We start from the raw sequence: 19,472 nt of genomic DNA on the forward strand, positions 1-19,472 counted from the left end.
CTTGTTGGATGGGGTGGACTAGAGGTGGTAGAATAGAAGCTGAAGAACTGCTCTATGGTGACCTTGAGAAGGAGGCGGCAGCAGCAGCATCCATAGGAGCAGCAGGATGAGTTGCTCCTACTAGGTCTTGATGTCTAGTGATTGTGTTGCCCTCATCAAGCGGGTGCCACCAAACAGCCGCAACCTTTGTAAAACTTGAAAATGAGGACAAGAACTTTTGAACATAATTCAGTTCACAAGTGGAGGAATATATGGGATCAATAGGCATGAAAAAGCAAAAGAGAATTACAATAAGCAAAAGAGAGACACCAACATTTCCAAAGATTAGGAATGTCTTAAGTGCTTTTGTCTTCTTGCAGATGGGGAAAAAGTCTGTTTAATCATAATGACAGCATGCAATTAACCAAAAATCACAGAAGAGCATTATTAGTGCAGTAATAATTACTACAGATGACGGAACTAAAGCAATTTACTTATTTTCAGAAGCAAAATTTATGAACTTATGAAATGCTAGACACAAGTTCAGAAAACTGAACTTGTTTACTACTGCTGCTTGTAATCACCGCTCTCAGCATGTCAATGGGCTTAATACTAGATCTCTACTTGAGGTCTGAAACAGTCTGAATTCTGAAAGTCTACCTTCATCGACAATAAAAGGGTCAATGCCCTAGTACTCATGGCTCAATGTGGTATAAATATTTCAACCAAACCAGTGGAGTTGGGGGGCGGGGGGGAAGGAAATGGAGAATAACTTAAAAGCTTTTGATAAGTATTTTTGCCTCCAGAGATGCCAGGAAAATTCAAAGTTAAAATTCCCACAGTGTAACTACACCATAACACAGCTGCAGAATACTGGCTGTTTTTGGGTGGTTTTTTCTATCAGTGATTACACTTATTTAAACACACATTTATAATGCTCTCACCACCACAGTATCACTGCACACTTTAGATGGCTTAAACTGGGTCATTCATATTTCCAAATACATGAAGCAGAACACTGGAGCCTGCAACTTTAAAACAGATGAAAGGATCAGATCAATCAGCTAAGCATTCAGAATTCTGTAACCCACAATCAACAATGTGGGTGGAGATAGCTCTTGAACTCTACAGGTGGCCAAGTTCATGATTAAACATAATTACAGAAGAAAGAGTGGGCTTATTACCAAAAATGTTCTGCCTACAGCTCCTGAAAACTTCACCTTTAGGAAAGGTTAGTGCCAATGTTTTAGATGAGCCATTGCTCTCAGAGTGGGTCAAAACAGAGAGAACAAGTTGTCAATGACTTGGCACTAAGGCTATTTGGCCATTGACTAAAGTGAACAGCTCCATGGTTTTCACACAAAAGATTATGCGCAGCCAATGCAGAAAGAAAAAAAAAAAAAAAAACATGTTCTTGACAGCCCACTTCACTCTGAAGGACGGTGTAGTATCTGGAGTTTTTGGAAAGGATTTCCGTTTCCCCCAGATATATCTTACAAAAGTTAAGCTCAGAGGTAATGGCCGAGAGGTGGTCTCCATCTGAGAAAAGTAGGTGACTGCACATGGAAGGAAATATACTACACATGTAACAATTAATATAAAATGCCACTGTGTTTCTTGCACCATACTGATATTCAGATATACAAGCTATGAAACTAGTGAATTCCAGCCTTGAAAGCCACCTTTGTGATCAGGGTGATCATTCAAAAACAGTCAAGATGACTTTCAGAATCTGGGAAACATATTTAGGATGAGAAGATGCAGCCTAAAGGGCTATTTTTCTAGAAAAATCACAAGTGCCAGAAAAAAGGATCTGAGAATTAAAGTACCTCTCCTCAACCATAAACATGAATATTGCTACTGGGATATTAGAATAACTTGGCAATTCAATAGCATATGTCTTGCCTTCAATTAAAAACATTGACATTGATGGTTTAACTGTCCCCCATTTTAATAAAATAAATTACATCAATTTGGTAAGAGAGAGAAGTGTTTACAATTACTGTAGAGTTGTCTTGGAATTAAACTAGCTATATTCAATTACAACATTTATGCATTTTCTTATCAGCATTTATTCTGCCAATAGATTACTTTGCTTACTGATCAATAAACATTTAGAACCAAGGTGTTCTGAAACAAAGAGCTTCTTACCTACAAGACAAGGAGAATACAGTTTTCCTAGTCCTAAAAAATAAATTATAGCAGAGCTTAACCACACCACAAACTATAATTAAAATAAAGTGTTATAAGAAAGGCAGGAGTTTAACTAAGGAGTTACCAAAGCACACTTGAAAAAAACCAAAGAATCTTCGCTCAGTAGATGTATTTTAACATTTAGCCACCTAAAGGACTCTGGCCTCAGCTGCTGATTTTTCTCATGTACTGAACAGCTAAATCAATGAAAGTACACATTACTCTGGGAAAGTTTAAAAATCAAGAACAGTTGTTAGAAAACAGTACAAAGAATTCCAGGAATATCACAGCTTCTGGAATCCAGAAGCCAAGGAAGTTGCTCTTGTTTCCCAAGTTACTATTTCTGCTCCCACAACACTGACTGCATGATGCTTGTTCAGACATCACACTGCAAAAAGGACATTGATAGACAACAAGGTATGTTACTTTGATCAGTCTGGGCAGAGTATGTTACAAACAATCCTATGGCAATGTTTTGGGAGGAAAATCTTAACCACCATGATCAACAAGTTCTTACCTGCTGTCCCAAAGAGATGGCTCTTTTCCATTAATCCAATATCGGTCATTCAGCTGAAATTTAATTTCATTCCTACAACTTTTTCAAGAAGGCAAATGATTCTGTATTATGAATCACTCTTGGAAATGGAGTTACTTTTTGACTAATTCACTTAACTACACTGTACAGTGGGATACAAGTTCATATTCTGTATAATATGTACTTTTAGAGCTTTTAATCACTATATAACTGACAAAAAAAATTGAGTGCAGTTGATTAAAAAAAACATGAAAACCACTGCCTACAAATCAGTTGTTATGCCCCACTACTTTATCAGTTGACCAGTATCATACAAGAAAATAAAGATAACTGTAACCAAGTGAAAAAGTCTACTTTAAATTATAATCTACCTTCTAGAAAACCATAAATCTGACTTCTACACCCATCAAACTGAGCAGGAAAACCATTTTGGTCAGATCTGCAGTGACAAAAAGAACAGGTGTCTGGGGCTAGCCATTAACTACAAAAAAATTAAAATGGAGCACACACAAGACTCACCACTTTGCAACTCTCCATCCACTTCATCAGGACCAAACACTAGCTTACAACATATTTATGAATAGAAAGTTAATCCAACCTCCTAGCCGAAACTACAGATTGTCAGAAATACTGAAAACTGGTTATTTTGTTTGGATTTTTTGCAGGGCTGAGGAGGGTTAAATTAGATCACATTGATTCCTATCTAGAGAGAGAGAGATGGAATGCGCCTACTTTGGTACTTCAGGAGCACCACAGCATGAGTTATCCTTTAAAGCCCTCCACCCCCTTCTTAAACCTGAAAATTCTTAATATCACTGACTTCTTACAAATAACGAACACCGCCCTCTCCTTCAGCAGCCTCTGAAAAACCACCTCAACACGTGAAAAAACACCCAGACCATATTCAGAGATCAATAAGGGAAAGCCTTGAATATGTGAATGTAGTGAAAGGTTAGTTAATTTGCCTTGAAAATTGACCAACCCAGTCTAAAAATTTACTAATTTGCCCTCTATCATGGTGACTGATGATGTAAAAACAAAAATAAATGGCTTCAAGAGTAAGCAAGCAGAACTTTGCAAGACTGAGTGAGGGATGAAAAGACAGTAGCCACACACTGGAAATACTTGTCACTGGAATTATAGTAGGGTCCCTATTTATCAGGAAAGGGATTAATGGGAGATGGAATGAACAGTAGTCAGAGGGAAAGAGAAAGGAAGTAATGTGTGACAAGACTGTTTTTCACCTGGAGAGTCCTACAAAAGCTGAACTCTTCAAATGAGCCTTAACCAGTGCCAAAAGGTAACAGTAAAAAGAAATGGAGCTACTGACTGGGGGTGGACATCTCCAAATCTGATCCTCCTTTCTTCATCCCAAATTCTGAAAAAATTTTACAACTTTATTCTTTTGTGCAAAGGGGAAGTCTCTGGTGGTCAGTGTTGCAAACCCTTTAGGCATGCACTGAACTCTAGTCCTTTAAATCCTAGAAAGCGGAAAACACACCCAGGTTCAAACCTGGCCAGTCTATACTGGGCTTCAAGTTGAATTAAGGAACCGTGTTTAAAAATTGTTGCAAACAAATTTACCTAAGGTCCTAATAAAATTACCAAAACCACCATATCTTGGAGTCCCCAGACAAAGTTAAAACATGACTCCTCCACAAGGTAAATGGGATTTAACTACACTAAAGCCTTGAACATCAGCAGAGCTCAGGCACATCATCACAGCATAGTTTAGACCCATCTGCTATATAATAGAACCACATTTCAACAAGTTAGAGGATTTCCATGTACTAATACAAATGAATTATTATTGTAGATGGAATCTAACAGTTTGGCCAGGCATTATGGTTGGGTACAAACCTCATTAGAAATAGCTTCAAAATGCTTAGCCTAAGCCTCCATCTAAGCTGCCACATTGTTTTTAAACCATGGTTTAAAAGGTTTGAACCCATCCATACTGATCAGCCAAACCAGATCAGAAGCCAGTTTAGCTGCAACCATGTTTACTGTGAATTTACACACTATTCTAAGTTTCCAGATCTGTGTAAGTGGCACCAAAAAGTCTTGTTCCAGTATGGAGAAAGATGCTGCAATGTGGCCAAATATTTCCTATTATGAGGACCAACAAGTTCACCACACATATTCAACCATGTTCCTTTAAACAGGGAAAATTTCAAAGTTAATAGATTTTTTTAAAAACACACACACTCACACTCTTTGTTAAGGCTCATGGACAGTTTAAGCTATTTGGAGATAGTTGCTTCATAGAAGTTGTGTATTTCCAAGCAGCCCTCCCAATGTGGCTACCGATTTTTTAATTTTTTTTCTATCACATCCTTCCCTGATTCTTAATATAAAAAAGCAGCACTCACTTTTTATTTCATCTGTATAAGGTTTAATGGAAATATTTAAAAGATTTTAATATAACCATTAGTCAAGAAGCAGGAATCTCCACATCTCTATAAAAATCAAAAGCTGGGTTGATTTGAGAAACGCAGCAACCAGAGAAAGGGCAACACGACAAACACACGACTACAAATTAAAATGAACTTTGAGATACGCTTACGAGTGTTCTTTATTCCTATAGATGCACATACTTTAAGAAAAACAGGTTTCTTTCTTGTATTCACCATGTGCATTTTATGCTATAAAAACTAGCCAAGATCCTCCACTGTGGCCAAGAAGCAATCTGCATAATGTTGGGTGTGTTAAAGGACCACAGGGGTGGCATTAAATTACTTTTGCACTCCCCCAATATAGGGGTGTCCTCAGGGACCTTGGGCAGGGTAAAGTTATTCTAATTACTCTGCTCTCAGTTACACTGGCTGCCAATGGTCCTTCTGACAAACAGCCATCACAGGACTTTAGAGGACTGTCTCCCAGATTTAAAAAAAAAAAAAAAAAAAGACAATTGTAAGAAACTAATAATTCAACAAAAGAAGAATATTAATGTTTAATCCATTAAAAGGTGAATGAATGTGCAAGTAATCCCTGGGTTATATTACCATTTCATTCAATCAATATAAGTGAGGAAAGTAAAAATGCAACACTAATTTAGAAACAGGGTCAAGGTTCTCCTTTCATTTCACTTATGCAGATTGCAACTGTTTAACAGAAACATGAGAGTCCCCCCCGATAGGATTTAATGAGTTCTACTTGATTTTTAAGAGCAAGATCTCACAAATATCAAAAACAGAAATGAGACAGAATGATATAGTCCACCCCCAGGTGCTAGTGCAGGATTATTCCCTACAGTACATTTTCTAGTGCTTAGTGCAAACCATACAGTATCCCCCAACACATTATGCAAATGATGCATACATAAAAGCAAACAGACTATCCGTAATTAGCACTGGCCTCAGAGGAGACACCTCATTCACCCTCAGTGAAGCAGTAGCAGCTGGCAAAAGGGAATAAAGAAATTGGAAACAAAAATAGGTCCACTACCTTTGCTCCCAAGGGTGTAAACTCATGACTGCAAGCAAGATTCAAAACCTAAACAGCTGTTCGTATTTTTCAGAATTAAAAAAGTGCTGAGGTTGAACCGCATGTCTAGCGCAAAGTATTTATGAACAGCATGATCTATACCAGGCTCCCCAAACTACAATGCCCATTCAGTCGAGCGACAGCCCACAATGCTTTGGGTAATGTAGTGTTTGTATAAAAGAACTCCTAGTACACAAGCTGTTATAACTGAAGACAGACAATATAAGGCAAAAACAGAGATTGCTTTCAGCTGAAAGCAATTCATTTATAGCCCACTGACTAACCCAGAAAAAAGCAGAGGCACTATTTGTACAGTTCCTCTAACCCCAGACTAAGGAACTAAAGAAGGAGAGAGAGATGGGACATGGGTCCAAAAGGAAAAAGGAAAAGCTTAGCAAATTATTCAAAAACAGACATGCAACTCTGCTACTAAGAAAATATAGAAGCAACTTTCTAAACTCATCTTACTTTTGGAGAGAGGACATTAATGTCAGCATCTCTTTTCTGGTGCAAAAATAAATTAAAACTAACAGTTTTCTGATCTTCAGAACAAAGATGAAAGTCACAATGGAGAGCGTATTTCATTGACAAAGTGACTAGAATCCTCACAAAGCTAATGTAACCAAAATGCACCCCATCTCTGGCAAAAAATGTATTTTGATGAAGGAGGTTTTGTTTTTTGTATACATTTATTAAATATTTATCTCAGCATGGAATTGTGAGAGAAGAAGGGACTCTCTGTTTAGACATTCACATACAAATGATACCCGAGCTATGTTCATATTAAAAGCCAAGTCTTATTTAATGTTCACATTGCTGTAATGCCCAATGGCCCCAACTAGAATCACAGCCAATTGTATTGGGTGCTGAACAAAGAAATAGGTCCCTTTCCCAAAAAGCATTAAGTTTTAAGAAACAACTTGTGAAAAGGGTGTGGAGGAGGGAAAGCAGATACAATCAAAAGTATATAAACATAATTTGAATTTGTTTTTATAACCAGACCTAAGATAATTATCCCCATTTGTGCCTTTCAATCTAGCCAAATGACGACCACTATCTGTACAAGGTGAATTAGCACACTGTCACCAAAGCAAGAACTAAGCTCAAAACCTGAACTTTGAACACCTGCATGGAAGTATATTGCATAGCTACTAACTCACAATAATCACTCCTGTTAATATAATCATGCCGATTAATACAAGTCCTGCTATTGCTCTATTCAAAACAATGACACCTTATTAACAAAGGCTTAAATCCATTTTTATTCAACCGTTTCCTAAAAAAATTTATTCTATTTCTAGCCTACATAAAATAGACAAAAATTGTAGGGGAAAAAAGTCACTGAACATACGTATCTATTAAACAAGCTTATCTTTTCTGCCCCCCTTCCAGCTCTTATCATTGGGAAAAGACCAGCAGCAGCGGAGTACTGTTGTGTTGTCCAAATGGTTAGTCAGCAGAAAGCTGAACTACAGACACACTGAAGAAAAACAGCGTTTAAAACCTTTTTGCCTTAAAAATCCACAAGTTGCATGCATTTCTATTGAATGAAAGCAGCACCACAGTAGTATGCATGCTTGTGTTCATTTGACAGTTCCTAGAAAATACATGGGACAGCTTTTACTTTTTCAAAGTCATTTCTGTTACCATTAAATTACATTTTACAACAAGTGTAACCACTGAAGATGTTTTACGTATTTTAAAGCATATACCAAATTCAAAAAAGTGTAATCTTGAAATACATAAACCATGTCAGCAGAACAAGTTTTTCCTGTGATCACCTCAATCATCTTTCAGAAAAGCAGGTAACTGGAAATAAACCAAAAAATTATGGATCAGAGATGGCAGTGAAATATCATTTTGACATTAATTACATTTTTTCATCTGAAAATTTACCACTCACAAAAGTGAACACACCCTGTCCAGACTACCCTCAAACTTTATTTGTGCCAAACCAGTTAAAAAACACTAACTATTTAGACAACTCCCTGTTGCAGTTTGTCCAGGTGTATTAACTGTGCTCAAAATACATTAGAAACAAAACACACTTCAAGTTATTTTCCATTCATAGATTATTAGGACTCATTCTGCAAGCCACTAAGTGCCTCCTACAAAAGTGCTAAATACTTTCCAAGACTGGATCATTGTGACACACAGGGTTCCTCCAAACTAAAAATCCTTAAGGATAGCAAATTGACTAGGCTTGGTGGAGGTGGGGATTGTCTAATTTGTCAAGCATTAGAAGGCTCTGCCTATCCCTCGTTTATATTAGCTCAAGATAGCACCAAAATAAAAAGCCGGTAAAATTGTTTAGATTTCCAAACATGTAATGTTTTCTGCCAAACAAAGAGTTCCAACGTCTACTCCAATTTCCACCAATGTAGGTCAAAAGTAACTAATTTAAAAACAGCCTTATTATTGTAGCATGACAGAACAAAACTTAAACCAGCCATTTTGAAAACTAGCCACAACCCTTTTTGGTAATCTTGGAATTTATATTATGCCTACTTATTCTCCCCTTGAAATGTGCATAACTCCATATCACCACAAATTATACACACTTACTGAAAGGAGAACTAATCTTAAAAGACAAAATTCTGTCCATGCATTCATGAACTTGTTATGAATTAATTTAATGTTTTTACATACCAACTAAGCTTTACAGTCCCAGACTCACTGATGTGCTGAAAAAAGTGGTGGCTTCCAATGTAATAAGTTCCAGGGGAGTTTAAAGGATTTACCACAAATATGTCCTTAAAGATTTAAATATTATGCATAAATACACTCCTTGGCTTATTTAGCCTATACAGTATTTTGAGACCTGACACTTTGATTAACTGTGAATTTACCACTATACTTCTGACTACACCTACAGAAACCCTCCAGGCACTTAGCCTTATTCGCGCATTTATTCCCCCCTTATAAAACTTTCAAAAGTTTCCAAGATAGCTATTCCTAACAATTTAATTGGTAGCTAAACTGAACAGAATCTTCTCTTTTTGAGACTTCTTATCTTTAGATTTTAGTACAAACATTTTATTTCAAAGAAACGTAACTAAGTAATATAGAGCAAGTAATGTATCTCCAGCATATCAAATCTTTAGCTATCATAAGGAGAAAAGGTAGTTGATAAAAAGGTAGGTCTGTGATAATATCCTTTGGAGTTCAGAGCTGTGCTTTATAGCTTTTACTTAAGCAACAATGCTAATGGAATACAAGTTTGTTCTCCAATACAAAGCTTGTGGTGAGTCAAATAAAGGCAAAGGCACTTATTTTCTACGCAGTAAACAAATCATTGCAACATACACCTATATTACACTTGATATAGAAGCAGTAATGTTATTTCAAAATATAAATGAAGCTTTTAAAGCTATGAAAGTGGTGGTCTGGATGCTTTCTTCTCAGAGAAAATCCAAGATGGTAACCACAATGCGGATTAATGGTCAACTGTTCAGCAAGCTGAATGATTTATAATACCATACCAGTTCCATTTGTTCAGATGCTGTGTTCCCCTGCATGCAAGGGGGTGGATACAAAAATGACCAGTGGTGATAGAGAAAGCTCAGTGATTATTGCCCGTTTGTAATTCTGCTTCTACAATTTCAAGAGGGGCAGGTAGCCCTTTTACTGAAAGCCTCTTCCCTTCTTTGCCAGCTCCCAAAACTGTTGTCCCTAGGAGCAGCTCCCTTGTATTTAAGCAGAAGTCTGAAAGACCAAAGTTCTGGTCTCTGCTCTCTCAGCAATCATTTCAGCAAGGCAAAGCAAAAGCAAAGAGAAAAAAGCCACCACACAATTAAAAAACAAAGGACAAGAAAAAAAGCCAGGAAAGAACAGGAGAAAATATGAATAGTTAAAAATTAAAAAATAATAGGAATTGTGCAGGGACATAGCAGAGCAAGTCACCAGAAAAGCTCAAAGATGGTCCAACAAAGAAAAGTAGGAGACTACGGATACAGTATGTACCAGCTGAAACAGCTAAGATTTGTCTCCTCAGTCTCCCAGTTCTGTGTGCACGAACACAGACATGGAGACACACCCCCCTTCTCACTGGATATTTCTTCTCTTGCCATTACAATCAAATCTTGTCCCTTTGCTTACAGAGGGTGAGGCCAAAAAATTGAAAGCAAGATTTGATGGTCACAGAAGGTTTGGAACAGTATTATTAACTAGCTAGGAAGTATATCTTCCTAACTTTTATTGTAACTCAAGCTCAATTCTTCTCCCTATAGTGAGCACAGGCTGTGCTTGAGGGACTTCACATCAGGCCAACATGACTTGCATGTAAATCAATTTGCAGCCAACTATTAAATGTACACATAATACTGAGCTGTGAAGAGAATTGCACATGGTGTCCCAAACTGACAGTGTTCATCACCATATAGTCCACGTAACTGTCATCTTGTCTTTTGTGTCAAAACGACCACACTGTGAATAAGACCCACTATTAAATGGAATCTATAATATTTCTGCAAACTTAAAATATCTATTATAGACATTAAGATGTTTCTTTAAATTGTTTTCGTAACACCTCAATGCAAATTATCAGCCTTGCAAATCAAACAGTAATTCACACTTTAAGAGTTTAATTCCATTTATACCTAAATGCTGTACACATAACCATAATTCAACCAACCATATGAGGGAGGAGGTCCAAAACTAGAAACATTAATCTCTTTTGTAGCAACCTTTAACACAAAATTATATTGTGTGACCTCAGAGCCTAACTGAAAACTCATACTTCTAGAATATCTAGCAATATGCAAGTTGCATTAATTGAAAACTTAAAAAGCATTGATGGATTTGTAATACCATACATATTAAAGAGTCACCAACTGCAAGTCCTTAACCCAATGAACTCGAACAGCTCCAAAAGGCTCATTATGGTTTTCAATGCTAATGATAGGTGTATTATATGTAAACCTCAGTGCCTAAGATCCAATAGTTTCAGGATGAGCTGAATTAATAAACAGTGTCATTTTTGCATTAAAGAGTGTAGTTTCTTCTCTCCCCATAATGTTCCAATAAAGTTAAATGATTCATTTTCCAAGAATTCTTAAGCTTTCAGTTATGCAGATAAACATTTAAAACAAAAACAAACAAACAAACCACTCATCATCCTGCACAATAGTCACAGTTTAACCACAAAGGTTTTAACTAAAAAAACAAAAGTAAACTCACTCAGAATTAAGACTAACACTTTGTCCTGACCTCACCCTGTTGTAGTAAAATATTACAAGGGTCTTAACTCCGGTGGGTGATCTTACAATACCATGTGTGTTGCTGTTACATCAAAACTCTAGAGTGAGTCAAGGACAGTGGCAAACTAGAGACCACTGTCTTTTAAAAAACAAAACAAAACAAAAAAAAACCCTTAACCTTACCACTTTTCAGATGAATTTAATGAAGCAAAGCATTCTTGTTTACTTGTTATTGATGAAATTCAAAAATATGGGCGGCTCCCCCTTCATATTAAGGACAGGCATGTCATTGTCACACTGGGAAGAGGCCAGAACTTGTGCAGGCTGTACACTCAGTATAATAGATATACAGGTTGTTGGTCTTCTTATTGAACTGTGAATTAAGACAGTTCGACTGAAGCCACATATAATGTGATCAGAATAAAGTCACCCTTGATGCCCAGCACAGTTTAATTATGAAGCATTGGGGGACATTTAATGCTGTAATACAGAGTGTAGAATGAAGGGATCGAGGTGGGGGCCCTTCAAGCCAGGACTACTGAACAGGCAGTGCTACCACAAGGTATTTAATACATACAGTTTTTAAACTAAATACACACAGGAACTCCCCACCAACAACACTGCGCATATAAATACTCTCACACAAACATTTAAACCAGAGCCTGGAGCAGCAGGTTGATGGGGCTTCAGCGACCTGGCTACCAGCATACCCAGAAGATAAAAGCTATGCCCACATGTCTCACTGGAAGTTTGTCTGCACAAGGAGAGGGGGCTATTCCATACACTAAAGGCACTCCAGAGAGGCACGGGGGAAGCGGGAGGAGACCAGGCAGGGTGCCCTTATCCCTTACACTGAATTAGGGGGGCAGAAGGCTGCCCCCTCAAGCCGAAGGAGAGGAGACGACCAAGCTGTTTCCCCCCTAACCGCTGCTGTATCCGGGGCAGGGTGAAGTAAAGGGGGGCAGGGCAGGCTGCCCCTCACACAGACACCCGGGGGCGGGAGTGAGGCCAGCCTGCCCCCACCCCACGAGCGGGTGTTTAGGGTGGAAGGAGCCGCTTAAACTTTGCGGCGACCCCCCCCCAGAGGAGCGGCGGCGCCTCCCGTTCCCGGGGGCGGCAGATCCACGGCTCCCAGCGTCCAACTCTGGGGCGGGCAGGAAGGAGGGAGAGACGGAGAGAGGGGGCGGCCATTAAACCAGCTCCAGCTAAGCCGTTCCCGGTGCTCAGCGCCAGCCGGCCTGGCACGGCGCATCCAGACCCCACTCCTGACCCGTTCCCTCCTCCCCCACCCCCGCGCACCCCGCTTCTCCTACCTGGCCGCTGCTGCTGCCTGCGGGCGGCTCGCTGCCTCCGTCTGCCCCAGGCGGCCCCGCTGCCCATCGGGTCGCCATTATTTCATTCCCGGTTACAAAGGAGGAGCAAATCCTCTGGAGCCCTCATTGGAAAACACACGCTCGCCCGCCCAACGCCCAGCAGCAAGCCGAACCGCCCCGCGCCGGGGACTGAGGGGAGCCTTCACGGAGCTGCCATGGGGAAAGGCAGGACGATCCCCCTGGACTTCAGCTGGACTCCCCAGCGGCTTCCCCCTTCATGGCTGGCGAGGGGAGAGGGAGAAGATGTGTCAGTGCGGGGTAAAGCCGCCGCCGCCCTCCCTTGTTAGGCTAATTGCACTGGCTCGTCATCTTCCTCTTCCTCCTCCGCCTCCTCTCCGGAGCCCCAGACACGGGGGAGCGGGAGGAGGAGGAGGGAGCGCCCACCGCCTCCGGCTTCGCTGCACTCAACCCTTCGTGCCCCTGGAAGCGAGGGGTGGGGGCATACGTGACCCAGGCGGGTGTGGAAAGAAATCCCGCTGGCCCCCGAGCCAGCCTCCCGCCCGGGGCAGCGCTGCTGCCGCTTGGTGACTTATTGCCTCGGCTCGGCCAACTTTGAGCAACTTCGGAGAAGAAAATATGCCTTGGCAAAGGCTGCAGGGAGCTTCCCGTTCCCGCAGCCAGGGAGGGGCCGGGGGCCGCCCGGTGCACCCACACTTACATTGCCCTGCCTTATCCTAGCCCCAGCACTGCCTGCCGCTGCTCAAAGGCGGGAGACGGCGGATCCCACGTATTGCAGAGGGCCGAGGGCTGGCTTGTTTGTTTCAAACGCCCCACGTTTGCCTGCATTAGCCAGAGCTATTGCTGAGCAGCACAGACACCCCCCCTTCCATCCCGACCGGCCCCCCCCACTCCGGCTGCTGCCCCCGCCCTCGCACACTGTTAGATTGAACGCACAGGCGCCGCCTGAGCGGCTCGCTCCAGCGAGACGGGTCTGTTCGTGCCGCCTGGCAAATGAAAGCCAAACTCGCCCTCAATCCCCCAGCGCGCGGCCCGGGGCGAACGCGCCGGTGGTGCCAGCTGCGCCCAGCTCAGCGCCAGCTGGGCGCTGCGTTCCCCGTCTGCCCCCGGGGGGGGGGGGGAAGGGGCGGTTTTTTTTTTTTCAGGTCTCATATGTTTACTACAGCGGCTCCTGAAATTTCCAAGCACCGCCGAGAAGGCCAGGAGCTTCCCTGCGCCGCGGCCACCGACACACACACACACACAGCCCAGAGAGAGGCTCCCCCTCCTGGTTCCCGTCCCGACCCGAGCCAGCGCAGCTTTCCTGCGGGCGGGCTGGCGGGGTCCTGCCCACCCCCAACGCACTCATCCTGCGCTGACAAGTCAGAGGACGCGTTGTGCTGTGTCCCCGGTTCCTCATTGGCTAACAAGAGAGCGGGACCTGCTGCCCCCAAAGCAAACCCGCCGCTTACCCTCCGTCCAGGCTGAAGCAGAAGCTTGCAGGGACCCGGCCAGGCACCAGCTCCCGCGCAAAATCGCCGCACCCCACTCCTGGAGCAGAGGTAGACGCGGGGAGCGGGCCCTGGGCTCCCTGTTCAGCCCGGGAGAATAACACAAACGGCCCTGGTGGGGTCAGAAAATGCCTCCCTGACACGCTACACCCTGTCCACCTTCAGATCTACCCCAGCTTGGCTGAGCAAACAGAGGGAGCCGAGAAAAACTCCTCACGGCAGGAGCTGGCAAAGACACCATGCTAGCCTTATACTCCTGCCCCCTTCTTCCCGCACCAACTCCCTGTTATCCCCCGCCCAGTCCTACTGTTTAGACTGGCAAAACACAGGCACCATCTGTCTGCCCCCAACTTCCAGGCTCCGTTTCTCCAAGATCTGCCTGCCCCGCACTGACATTAAAAACACAGTGACTAACTTACTCCAAGTTCCCCTCTGGACAGAGCTGATGCTAGCCAATTGGGGGCCCTAAGCAAGAACATCCCCCCCATAATAAAAATAGATGTTCTTATAATAAAAAACAAATAGGGGGCCCCCTTGAGCTACTTGGGGACCTAAGCAATTGCTTAGTTCAATCAATGGTTCTCAACCTTTCCAGATTACTGCACCCCATTCAGGAGTCTGAGTTGTCATGGTGTACCCCAAGTTTCACCACTTTAAAACTACTTGCTTACAAAATCAGATATAAAAATACAAGTGTCCCAGCATACTATTATTGAAAAATTGCTTCCTTTCTCATTTTTACCATATCAAATAAATAGACTGGAAAATAAATATTGTATTTACATATCAGTATATAGAGCAATATAAACAAGTCATGAAATTTCAGCTTGTACTGACTTCACTAATGCTTTTTATGTAGCCTGTTGTAAAACTAGACATATCTAGATGAGTTGATATACCCCCTAGAAGACCTCTGCATACCCCCAGTTGAGAACCACTAGTTTAGTCTGTTTATGTCTAGCACTAGCTCTCTGCCTCCAATCCAACATTTCCTGGGCTCACAATCAAGGGAACCAGCTCCTCTAAAACTTACACACTCCCTCTAAATCCACCATCTGCCTACTGAGCTGACAGTAGTAGGGTCAGGGACCCTGTAAATATTTTCTTCCCCTTGCTGCCTACAAATTCCCTCCATAGCTAAACAATAAACCTAGCTCTTGCCCTCAGTTCTGGGGAGATTCCAAATCCTCACACCAAGCACTGAAAAGCACAGGTGAATTAATCCAGAAATTGTAACAACCCAAACTCCTTTTCCCTGCCAACTACCCATCACTCCCAGAAACAGACATCATGCACCACAGCTGCACCATGTTTGTGTAATAATCTCTGATGCTGAGATGCCACTCACTCCCCAGGCCATGGGGTTCTTTGAGATAGTGGAGCTGTAGGACTCATTTAATCCTCCTAATGAAAGGCATGAGGGCTTTGGTTTTACTTTTGTTTAAAGATGGGAGCACAGAAAGTCTCTCTCTCCACTTCTAAAATCATTCAGTGTTGATTTTTTCTCATTCTCTAGATCCATCTTTTCGCCAGCTTCCTATACAAAGAAGGGTCTCTCCTTAGTTGAGTTCTTGTGCCTTACATAACCTTCTTCTTGTTATGAGCTAGCGGATCCCACAGAAGAGATAATTGTCCTACTCAACCACACAACATCTGCTCCTTCTGATGATAAATCCAGAATGCCAAGAAAGGTGTCTATATTATTCAGTGCAAACCCAGAGGGAAAGAAGTCTCAATATCCAAATACTGACTACTTTTGCATCAATGCAAATATCTGTGAAAGGATTTTTCCCACTAAGCAGAAGCCCCTTTCATGTGGGTTGGTGGTAAGAACCACCACTGAAATGCAGCTACCGCCACCAACTCAACATGTTACACAACTGTGAGAAAATGGAAAATTCTGAAAAAGAGGACATGGATCAAACCCCCTCTCCTACAAAAAAAGTGCAATAGGCTCTTTAATGTCCATGCAGACCAACCTTTGTTTAATTCAAAACAATTAATTATAACGGTTGGTTGCACCTGCTGCAGTTAGGGTTAGATTGCAATATTGGGCTCTGATTGTGCAATGACTTGTACTGGTGCTTAACTTTATGCACTTCCATTGACTTCAGTTTGACTACCTATGTGCATAAAGTTAAGCAAGTTACCTTTGCCAAGAGTGAAAAAATTCTTTTCCTGTTAAGATGCTGTTATCTAAGACAAAACAAACAAACAAAAAAAAGTGACTCCATTTTGTTTTAAGGGTACAAACTGATCACTTAGCTAATTTGCAGAACACCCCAAAAAATCTATTGTGTTTCAAAATCTCTCCATTTTGTGTATATTTACTATATTTACTTCTGCTACAGAAGCTACAATACTAAACTGCAAATCTAAATGATGGTAACTAAGTATTTACATAGAAATTTTTCAAACTATTTTTAGAGGCAGATTTCAACACAAATAATCTCCAGGCCTTATTGCTAGTGCCTTGAAAGTCTCTTTTACACCAGTGATCCACATCCATCTGTGGAGCAATATCAGTATAACTACACAGCATTGACAAGGCCTCAATTTTTATTTTCTTGAAAAATAAGGAAAATGTGATTATATAGGAAAATGTGATTGTAAACACATGCACTCCAGACTTAAGTTCTTTGTCCACAGAACGTGGGGAATGGGCAATGGTATTGTAAGTTTCCCCACACTACCCCTCCTCAACCACATTCTGTAGGATTCACTTCTAGAAGTGTGAGGATTGTTGATTCTCCACACTAGTTCTATTTTTGACAATTTACCAAAACTGCCAACAATGGTGCCAGTTATGGGCCTGATTCTGCCACTATTATTCACTTGGAGAACTACTACTCAATTCTGCTGAAGTTCTTATACCACACCCATCTCCACGGTATTTGAGTAATCTCTTACTCACACAAATAGTCCTATGAATTACTCATAAGAATGGCAGAAATCATGCACTCTGACAATGATGTTGTGTGTTGTATTAATTTTGAACTGGACTGAGACAACCAACTTAATTAACTTAAGCCACTGGAATGGATACAGACAGGCAACTCAGAGCCAAAAACCTGTCTCTTTACCAATTCCCTGAACAATCCATCTAGTCCCCACATCTTAAAATATTTAACAATTTTTATGTGTGAACCTGTATCAATAAACTTTTTAAGGTGTATTTACATTTATTCCATTTTTAGTAATGGAGTGGAACTTTCCTTCTGCCTAAAGACTTTATAACTAAAAATATCAGGTACATTAGAATAACCCAAGAAATAAAAAATAGATCACTTTTAAATTATTTGTTTATTCAACAAGAGAGATTTCTATTGAGTCACCATCCCTAGAGTTACTCCAGTGATTTCAATGAAGTCACTCCATAGATGAATTTGACCCATCGTATTTGGTTATATAATGACGTATCTTTGCATTTAAAATGTTTCCAGAATATTTTTTCTGTTGAGTACATAAGGTTTGCTTGTATGCAGTTACTATAACTACATACCAGTTCAAGGAGTTGTATTTTGGTAATCTGTTCTAAGAAAACCTCCAAAATCAATCAGAATTTTTTTTTATAAAACCACAAACTACTTTTCTACAAGCTGGTAATTTGGACAAACATTTAAATCACCAGTGGAGCTGGTATAATTTTGAACCTTAAAAATAACCCTGACTATAAATTACACTAGTTTTACATAAAACAAACAGGTGGTGTTAGGCAGTAATTACAGTTTTATCAAAACTAAGGTTGGTTTTATGATAACTATAGAAAAGAGTTTGTCCTTACCAGGCTTTTCCCCCCACATGGTCTATCCAGAACAAATCCTTTACAGCTAGGATTTTATTTAGTTTGTTTAGTTTAACAATTATTTGTTTAAGTGTACTACTTCAAGACTTCAAATCTCAGCGTGTGAATGTGTAGCTTGACTTTCTAATCTTTCCCAGGATGCACACAGTATGTGCCCAATTAATGTGCACTTTTTGTGGATAGGTGTATGAAGCATGATGAACTATTTATCAGAACTAAAAACCTATTTGTGAGTGGGAAGGCTAGGATTTATGGGATTACCATACTAACTCATTTTGGTTTTTACATTTTTGTTTTCCCTGGGTTAGTTTTTGTTCCTACATAAGGTAAACGTCAGGCTCAGATAAAGTACAAATCCAAGAGATTGAGACACATTAACTCTCCCGTCCCCCACCCCCCCCCCCTTTTTTTTTTTTTAATAATTATTGGAGAACAAAATGCCAACACTTCACAACTCTACCTTCTTGCATTCTATAGCATCACCACTCTCTACACAGCCAACTCTCTACCACCTTTTTGTTGATGGTCTCCTTAGGGCTCACCTACACATAAAAGTTGCACCAGTTTAATTTAAATTGGTTGAGTTAAACTTGTGCAGCCTGTGTGTGTGGACTCTCTGCTATCAATTTAGCTTTCACCTGAATAACTAACTGGTCTACACACAAAGCTATACTGCTACCCCTTACTTCAAGGCTTTTGGCAATTCCATTATCTAACCCTAAATTATTTCCTTTTGAAACAGACAGACCCCTTTCCCTCAAAAAAGTGAAAAGCATTCTGCTGCCTCCAATGGCAGTTTGAGAGGGATCCTCAGGGCCCAAATGTGTTAGTTGAATGATACCTTATTCCTCACATAGTCCCACTGAAATCAACCATGTGAAACTACCTTTCTGAGTAAAATGATATTAATACCTAAGTTTTATCAGAATGAGCCCTACTGTTCATCCTAACTAGGACCATCCCTGCCATTCATGTTCTGGGCCTTTGTATAGAAGAAACTGCTGGCTATGCTAGATTATATGGCTTTTACAATATTAGTATTTGAGCCCCAACAGCAAACTTGGTGCTCTACAAACAAATATGACATGCTCCAGACCCACAGGCACGTACAGGAATTTAAACTTGAATGTTTTTGGAGGGGCACATTAAACACACACAAAAGAAAGGTTCGCATCACTCCCCCCTTCCCAGATTTCTCAGGACATCTCTGGCGGGGACACCCAGCAGCAGGGCTCTCTGAATCCCTATAGCCCAGGGAGGGAGGAAGCAGCAGGGCAGCTAACTGCCGGCTGAGCTCCTCCTCCCCCTACCCTTATAGCTGCTGCTTCTACTTCCCTGCTGCTGGAATCCTAGTGCTGCTGCCTGCTTTGCAGACTGCCCACTGAGGTGAATCAGAGGGTGGAGGCAGAGGCAATCCTGTGGGACTCCAGCAGCAGGTTGGGGAGAGGTGGAGCT

The 19,472-nt window shown here is 41.2% G+C and overlaps 1 protein-coding gene across 6 annotated transcripts in view; it reads right to left on the reverse strand.

Annotated features, from left to right (window-relative positions):
• The window catches only part of ARHGAP21 (Rho GTPase activating protein 21), a 206,695-nt gene that overhangs the window by 176,881 nt on the left and 10,342 nt on the right, over nucleotides 1–19,472 (reverse strand). For 2 of the 6 annotated variants that reach the window (XM_067562379.1, XM_067562381.1), the window contains one exon: nucleotides 12,705–12,985. The exons of 1 other annotated variant lie outside the window; for it this stretch is intronic. In XM_067562379.1, coding sequence (XP_067418480.1) covers nucleotides 12,705–12,782 — 78 coding nt within the window. In that variant the 5' untranslated portion in view covers nucleotides 12,783–12,985. Of the gene's footprint in view, nucleotides 1–12,704; nucleotides 13,593–13,658; nucleotides 13,722–19,472 lie in introns of those variants that run through there. 3 more of the 6 variants (XM_067562383.1, XM_067562382.1, XM_067562380.1) reach the window with 2 other exon arrangements.

This window comes from Emydura macquarii, unplaced genomic scaffold (assembly GCF_026122565.2).
Source record: "Emydura macquarii macquarii isolate MOO-44397 ecotype Brisbane River unplaced genomic scaffold, CSIRO-AGI_Emac_v2 contig_2422, whole genome shotgun sequence".
Classification (NCBI taxonomy): Eukaryota; Metazoa; Chordata; order Testudines; family Chelidae; genus Emydura; species Emydura macquarii.